This window comes from Sinocyclocheilus rhinocerous, unplaced genomic scaffold (assembly GCF_001515625.1).
Source record: "Sinocyclocheilus rhinocerous isolate Xijiao unplaced genomic scaffold, SAMN03320098_v1.1 scaffold1473, whole genome shotgun sequence".
NCBI classification, from domain to species: domain Eukaryota; kingdom Metazoa; phylum Chordata; class Actinopteri; order Cypriniformes; family Cyprinidae; genus Sinocyclocheilus; species Sinocyclocheilus rhinocerous.
In genome coordinates this window covers 461,295-469,410 of record NW_015638582.1, presented here as the reverse complement: position 1 = coordinate 469,410, position 8,116 = coordinate 461,295, and the positions used below count along the sequence as shown (strand labels likewise).

General features: G+C 35.6%; 2 protein-coding genes across 2 annotated transcripts in view; one reads left to right on the top strand and one right to left on the bottom strand.

The window, feature by feature from the left end:
* The window catches only part of LOC107749873 (alpha-aspartyl dipeptidase), a 7,520-nt gene extending 4,939 nt beyond the window's left edge, over positions 1-2,581 (bottom strand). The window contains exons 1-3 of the mRNA XM_016565082.1: positions 2,236-2,581; positions 1,797-1,885; positions 1,634-1,708 (exon numbers count right to left, since the gene is read on the bottom strand). Coding sequence (XP_016420568.1) covers positions 1,634-1,708; positions 1,797-1,885; positions 2,236-2,330 — 259 coding nt within the window. The 5' untranslated portion in view covers positions 2,331-2,581. The remainder of the gene's footprint in view (positions 1-1,633; positions 1,709-1,796; positions 1,886-2,235) is intronic.
* Positions 2,582-3,241: 660 nt separating this feature from the next.
* Positions 3,242-8,094, top strand: umps (uridine monophosphate synthetase). The gene is made up of 6 exons (XM_016565081.1): positions 3,242-3,520; positions 3,714-3,867; positions 5,288-5,956; positions 6,900-7,075; positions 7,226-7,340; positions 7,545-8,094. The coding sequence occupies exons 1-6, from the start codon at positions 3,347-3,349 to the stop codon at positions 7,718-7,720; spliced, it is 1,464 nt and encodes a 487-aa protein (XP_016420567.1). The 5' UTR covers positions 3,242-3,346; the 3' UTR covers positions 7,721-8,094.
* Positions 8,095-8,116: the final 22 nt, after the last annotated feature.

Below are 8,116 nucleotides of genomic sequence, written 5' to 3'. Positions count from 1 at the left end.
CAACCGTGTGCAGTGAACGCTTTAATCCGTTAACATGAGCGCGGAAAAAATATGCACCACATACTACGCACTGCAAACAGTAATGTGAACCTGGCATTGTGTGTGCGCTGCGAGTGTGCATGACTGCACGGTCTACAGGAGAGCGCGCGAGCGCTGAATGGTTAAACACTGGCAAGAATTAAAAAGTAATGCAATTTATAAACTTTAGTGACGATGTGACACTGCCTCGGTTGTGCAAGTGACAATTCCTGTGTCAACTGTGCAGCCTGCAGCTCACTTATACAGACGTGTGGTGATTTGAAGCCATTTGCGTATTTTGAGAGAGAAAGAGAGAGAGCGCGCTGTGATCCCCGATAGTGATCGGTAGCCGATCAATCGGAGCACCCCTAAAATATACACAGTACACACACATACTTTGTAATCAAAAACCTTTATTTTGAATGCGGTTAATCGCGATTAATCATTTGACAGCACTATATACAGTGGGTACGGAAAGTATTCAGACCCCCTTAAATTTTTCACTCTTTGTTATATTGCAGCCATTTGCTAAAATCATTTAAGTTAATTTTTTTTCCTCATTAATGTACACACAGCACCCCATATTGACAGAAAAACACAGAATTGTTGACATTTTTGCAGTGTCCACCAACGTTTACCATCCAACCTGACAGAACTGGAGAGGATCTGCAAGGAGGAATGGCAGAGGATCGCCAAATCCAGGTGTGAAAAACTTGTTGGATCTTTCCCAAAAAGACTCATGGCTGTATTAGATCAAAAGGGTGCTTCTACTAAATACTGAGCATTTTTCAGTTTTTCTTTTTTAATAAATCTGCAAAGATGTCAACAATTCTGTGTTTTTCTGTCAATATGGGGTGCTGTGTGTACATTAATGAGGAAAAAAAATTAACTTAAATGATTTTAGCAAATGGCTGCAATATAACAAAGAGTGAAAAATTTAAGGGGGTCTGAATACTTTCCGTACCCACTGTATATATATATATATATATATGAAGAGAGAGATTTAATTTATTTCAGTTTAATCATTTTAGAACTTATATTTCAATTAGTCGCAGAGGCAATATTTATTTTTTAAAATCTAGTATTTAGTATTTATATTTTATTTTATCTTTGTCAGTTAAGAACAACTATTTTCAATAGTTTAGTTTTAGAGAACAATAACTTAATGTTGTTCATTTTTTATTACTTCAAAACAAGAACATCATGATTACACATATAATAATATGCAAATAATAATTCCAAATAATTCATCCTGAGAGAGCTACATCTCTGTAATGGTCACCATACATTAGAGGGTTAAAGCTTAAGGATTTTGAAAAATGTATATAAATAAACACTGTGACAAAGATACTGCACTATTTCTGGGTGATTACATTGAATTTGTGAACCCAAAAAGGGGGAACAAACCAAATACTGAGATAAATATAAATCGTATATTTAAAACAAAACAAACAAAAAAAAAATTTGAATTGAATTCTTTTTACTATTAAATATTAGTTTAGTTTAGTAGTAAATATTATAATATTAGTATTATATTAAATATATACGTATGCTGATAATTGTAAGAAAATGTATATTTTCGTATAGCAGTATATTTATTAAAAATCCTTCATACCAATGAATATTCCTTCAGCTTTCCTAACAGCATCCACAGGGTCTGGTGTCTCGTGGACACTGTCCACCTCATAGCCTGGAAAAAGAGAAAAGAAGAGATGAAGGCCAATGTGGCAGTGACTGTGTGCTTAACATACATGTGGTAAAATCAACAAGACACAAACCCAATGTCTTGAACTTGTCTCTGGCAGTCTTGCTATAGGCATCTCGATCATGCAGTGCATATGGGACAAACAGGATCCTCTTTACATTCCTGTTGAACAGAAAACATAAAGTTATGCGCACTTATAACCGGGGTCAATGCAGGTCAGATTAATTTGATGATTACAAAAACACAAAAGTGTGTCTTAATACGCGTATATGCACTTGTCATAACCGGTGTTTAAGTTCAATGAATGGACTTGTACTTTGCTTTACTTATCCAGTGACATGCCTGCATACAGATATAATATTATTATCAGAATATACCCAGAATATAACCCTTTATTTTGTATCAGAATATTAGTATATAAAGGGTTTATGGCTGTAATTGCAAAACTATTCTTAGAACAGTTTTACCAAAAGTGTAATGCCTACATTCTAGTTAAATTGCTGGCAACTTACTTTCCAAAAAAGTCTTGGATCTGCTGCTGACAGTGTTGAAGATATCCTCCTCCATGAAGAGTGGAGTTAGATACCAGCAGAAGTCTTCTCTTCATGATTCTGCCTCAGAAATGTAGAAGTGGATCAGATGTCAGCTCAGCACATGACCAGCGCTTCTTTCTGCTGACAGCACACTCTCAAATCAGTTTGGTCGTAATCTCCAATACACAACCTTTGGTCAGACAGTATATCGCTCTGATTATTCCACAGATGACAGACCTTCATAGGAACAAGCCTTGATAAGAAACCTTATAACGTTACTGGAATCACGTGATTAAAGCAAAATTTTTTGAGACAGCAGAGGGCAGATCTTGAAGTGCTGATCACCGTTTCAAACCACTTTTTAAAACAGACGTAATCGTTTGTTTTGTTTTATTTAAACTTTTTATTTGTGATATTTTTATAGGTACTCGTTACAGGCAACTTGTTTTCAAAATAAAAGTCTATAGCGGGCCATCTATTCATCTCATTTTTAACAGATGAAAACGTGGTCATTTTTTGCTACTTTTCAGATGGCTGTATAGATTGATCTAAATAAATAATACTTAAAGCATCTCAGTTATTGTTGTGTGAACGTGATTTTTGTCTTTTAAAAAAGCACAGTCCCATAGTTGTTGTGTCATTTCAACCATAACAAACGTTCTTCCACTTAATAAAGTTTTATGAAACTTAGTGTTACCAAAACGACAATAATGTCATGTTGAAGAGCTTGAGATGAAATATGAGAAGTCAATATACTTGTGAACAAAATTTCCAGTCAGGCTGGAATTTTGTCACATTTGTGCAAACCGTGTGTCTATTATTTTATTGTTTGTATTAAGGATATTTAAAATGCTAGCTATGCAGTAAGCATTAGCAAGGAGTCAGATTAAATAAACTACTGTAAAATCCGTTTTAAAATAGTTTTGTTTTTAAGTCCACACAGGGCTACTGAAGCTTTTATTTTGTCAAGTGATTTCATCCAGTCTATCACGTGTGTGCGCATCGACTCGCCGTCACTGTGGTTTGGGAATGATCCGAGCAAGGGAAGAAATCACTAACGTTACCCGCACTTTACCCTAGTTAGTGAAACATGGCTGCTCAAATCGAAATGGATGACACTAACGTTAGTCTGGATAGTTTAATCCTGAATCTGCACGACATCCAAGCAGTCAAGTTTGGGACTTTTAAGCTAAAAAGTGGACTCACTTCGCCGATATATTTTGATCTTAGAGTAATAGTTTCCCATCCAGCGTTGATGAACCAGGTAAACACGTGCTCACTTTGAGTAATCATTCTGTACTGTTATGCCAAAAGTGTGTAACATATCCTGAGCGTTTTCCTACCAAAACTATTTTATAAAACAAGTCTCAAGAAGTGAAAAATGCTCCTTTAGATTAATCTCATTTGTTGATCATATGTTAATATCATGGTATTTTTGTGTGTGTGTGTGTGATCAGGTGGCAAATCTTCTTCATAAGCGTGCTGAGGATGCAGGAGTTGAGTTTGATAGTGTGTGTGGTGTCCCTTACACAGCTCTTCCTCTGGCCACCATCATCTGCTCTACCAAACAATATCCCATGCTTATTCGACGAAAGGAGGCAAAGGACTACGGTAAAATAATGCAAATTTAACTGACTATTTAACTATCAGTAATCGATTTATTGTATTATCGACCCCTCCATCCCTTTGTATTTGGTATTTGGACATTTAAGACACATTTAAAAACTGTGCTAGGTAGCAACATTTCAAACCAAGCAGTATTTGTGCAAAAAGAGGGCACAACTGTAAAAACAGTTCACAAAAAAATCTTGTTAGGCTATTTATATAGTGTTAGATTTGATATTCAAAATGAATACAAAATCGATTTGGACACTTTCTCATCGACAAAATGGAATGTCATGCGATTAAACTGCCCATATATTTATGTCTTTGTTCATCATTTGGATTTACAAATAGTTTATTTACATATTTCGTAGTGTGATTTGCAGTGTGAATCTGTATTATTATAGTCACTTAAAACCATACAGTTTTCATTTCTTGAAATAAAATAAACATTAACTGAAATACATTTTAAAAACCTAAATTTATTTTATTTAAGCTAGTTGCAAAAGCAACATTCCTTTACTTTAGCTTGATGTCCTAAAATGACTAAACTGAAATAAAAATGACTAAAATCTGAATAGACATTAAAATAAGAGAGAGAGAAACACTACTAAAACTTTAATTAAATTTTAAATTAGAGTGGGAAAAAAACGTGAACATTTCAGGTAGTTACAAAGGCAACATTTTTCATTTTGTTTAACTTTTATGTACTAATATCTAAAACTGAAACAAAAATTACTAAAAACTGTACAGACTTATTATTTTCTTTAAGGAGACAACTTATAACAATGACAAACACAATTGCTAATAAACATTGACAATATGTATATAAAAAACTTATTTAGCTTGTTGCAAACATGACATTTCTGATTTTCATTTAGTTTAACTAAATGTACTAAAATATCTAAAACTGAAATAAAAATTACTAAAAACTATAGAGACTTCTTTAAAAACACAATTACTAAAATTAAAATGGAAAATATAAAAATAAATTCAAACATTAATAAATGCTATAATAGTATCTTAAAGGGGTCATATGATGCTTTTTTTAAAGATCATTATTTTGTGTATTTGGTGTAACAGAATATGTTGACATGCTTTAATGTTCAAAAAACACATTATTTTTCAAATACTGTACATTATTGTAGGTCCTCTATGCCCCGCCTCTCTCAAACGCTTCGTTTTCGTAGATATGTGGGGTGTGTTAGAACGAGCCGTTTTAGGGGGGCGTGGCAGAGTCTTAACTTTGATAAAGAATATCTCTTTGGTTTTGAGACTTTAGTCTTTGCAACTTCAGGGATCTTATCTATGCACAATCAGCTTGTAACACTCCAAAGAGAAAGGAAAACTTGAAATCGCATCATATGACCCCTTTAATGATACTAAAATAACACTGACCTGTATTGATTTGTATTTTGATATTCCCCAGGAACGAAACGTCTCATCGAGGGAACCATCCACCCCGGTGACAGATGTCTAATCGTAGAGGATGTCGTGACCAGTGGCAGCAGTGTTCTAGAAACCGCTGAGGTGCTTGAGAAGGAAGGTCTGAAGATCACGGATGCCGTCGTGTTAATGGACAGAGAGCAGGGAGGCAGAGCCAGGCTAGCTGACCGTGGCATCACTCTACATTCAGTCATTTCTGTCTCCAGACTTCTGGATGTGTTACTTAAAGCTGGTCGAATAGACACGGCCACTTCTCAGAATGTTGAGAGGTTCATTCAAGAAAATAACACCTACATATCGAAGACGAATGACTTCTCAGCTCCTAAAAAGAGCTGTAAGGAGCTCAGCTATGGGGCTCGGGCTGCATTGCCAGACACTCACCCTCTCGCTGTGCGCCTGCTGAAGATCACGGAGGACAAGAAGACCAATCTGTGTGTGTCTGCAGATGTGACTCGTTCTGAGGAGCTGCTGGAGATTGCGGATGCATTGGGGCCACTGATTTGCGTGTTGAAGACTCATGTGGACATCCTGCAGGACTTCACTGCAGATGTCGCCAGCAGTCTGAAAGAGCTGGCTATAAAGCACAACTTCCTGATTTTTGAGGATCGCAAGTTTGCAGACATTGGAAGCACAGTCAAGCATCAGTATGAAGGTTTGTTTCACAGTGATGGAGCTCCTTACTAGTCTTAAAATGTTGCTTTCACTTACAGTCTGCACCAGATATCCATAGAGCAAAGACATTTTACATAATGTCATGGTTTATTTTCTAATTATTAAATTGGATGTTACACATTCCCCTCATTGTCCACAACAATTTTTAAAGACGCCATGACTTTTCTAGCTGTTCATGATTCATTGTATAAGGATTTTAAAATATATATTTTTACCCAGAATAATATTTTAGAGCTTGGCATAACTAGAAAAATTTATATTCATTACAAAAATCCCATAAAGTTATAAAAGTTTATTCATTTACATGACTTTTGTGGTTCTGGAAATCACCATTTTAAAATGAAGCTACCTCATAATTAGGGTTTTCCAAAAAAGTTATTTTGAAGAGTTTTGTGTATTTAAAGAGACTTCAAAGACACAAAACAGTGTTAATATGTATATATATGATAAATGTAAGATCTTTTTGAGGTGCCTTTGAAGGTTTGCTGAAGCCTCATTTTAATAAATGTGCCATTTATAATGCCATTTTAATAAACTTTGCTATTTCTGCTTGATTGTATAAAAATTGTCATCATTTACTCACCCTCATGTCGTTCAAAACCTGTATGACTTTCTTTGAAGCATAATCTTCATGCAGCAGTTCTCCATGCAAACATATTTTATAGTGTCCAAAATTGACAAAATAATAATAAAAAAAAAACACCGTAAAAGTAGACAAATATATTTCAAAGTTTCTGAAGCCATCCTTCCTTTGTGTTCCACAGGAAAAATACAGTCATACAGTTCTGGAATGACATAAGCGTGAGTAAATTATGACGAAAGGTTTATTTTAGTTTAAGTTTTATTAGTTCTCTTAATGTTATTTTAATTTCTGCACAAGCATTCCTAATATAAATAATCGACACATTTTTTTTTATTTTAAGGTGGTCTCTATCGGATCTCTTCGTGGGCGCACATCATTAATGCCCATGCGTTGCCAGGTCCGGGTGTGCTGCAGGGTCTCGGTGCAGTTGGCAAGCCTCTGGGTCACGGCTGTTTGCTCATTGCTCAGATGAGCTCGCAGGGTTCCCTAGCAACAGGAGATTACACTCAAGCAGTGGTACGTCTTCTGCTCTCTGTGAAAAACTTATGACCACTGCTCTCACCTCTGATAATACTTGTTTATTATTTCATAACACTAATGTTCTTTGATAGCTACCAGAGCTCAGCTTCTTGTTTCTCCATTTGAGTTGATTGAAATGTCTTTTAGGTCAAGATGGCTGAAGACCATACAGATTTTGTGTTTGGATTCATAAGTGGATCAAAGATCAGTGAAAAGCCTGGTCTGGTTCACATGACTCCAGGAGTGCAAATGCTGACAGGAGGTACGTTTTACTGTGGGCTGGCATTAGCTTTTCTGCGTATCTTATGACAAAATAAGGAGTCTTGTCAGAGAAAGGTGATGCTACAACAGCACAAAAATGCATTCTAATAGAATATGTTGTATTTTAACTATTTAAATACAAAGTATTTGTTCTTTTTTACACATCTGATACATGCGCTTAATTTCTTAATCTTTTATTCTCCAGGGGATGGACTTGGACAGCAGTATTCAAGTCCAGAAGATGTGATCTGCACTAAAGGCTCTGATATCATCATTGTGGGACGAGGTATTCTTGCCAGCTCAGATCGGCTCAGAGCTGCAGAAGAATACAGAACAGCAGGCTGGCAGGCATATCTGAAAAGACTCTCACAGGCCAGCTAATGAAACCCCCTCAGGAAAGAGAAGTTGAATCACGTCTGGTCTAGCTTAGTCATTCCATCCACTTGAATACAAACCTAATTCTGATTATTCCCTCCATGTTTTGTACACTAGTAAAATGTTGTCATGTCAGTCAAAATCTCACTATAATTATCACAAAAAATATTTTATTGCAAAATTGCAATTTAAATATAATGAACAGTGAAGACGGGCTTATGTTTCTTTGTCTTGTACACCTAGCTGGATCTGGCCTGGTGGTAACTGCCTCTATAAGCCTAGACATGAAAGTATACATTACCATTCGAAGTCTGGGGTACAGTAAAAACAGTATTATTGAGGAAACATTTCATACCAATGTTGAAAGCAGTTGTGCTGCTTACTGTTTTTTTTTTTTTTGTG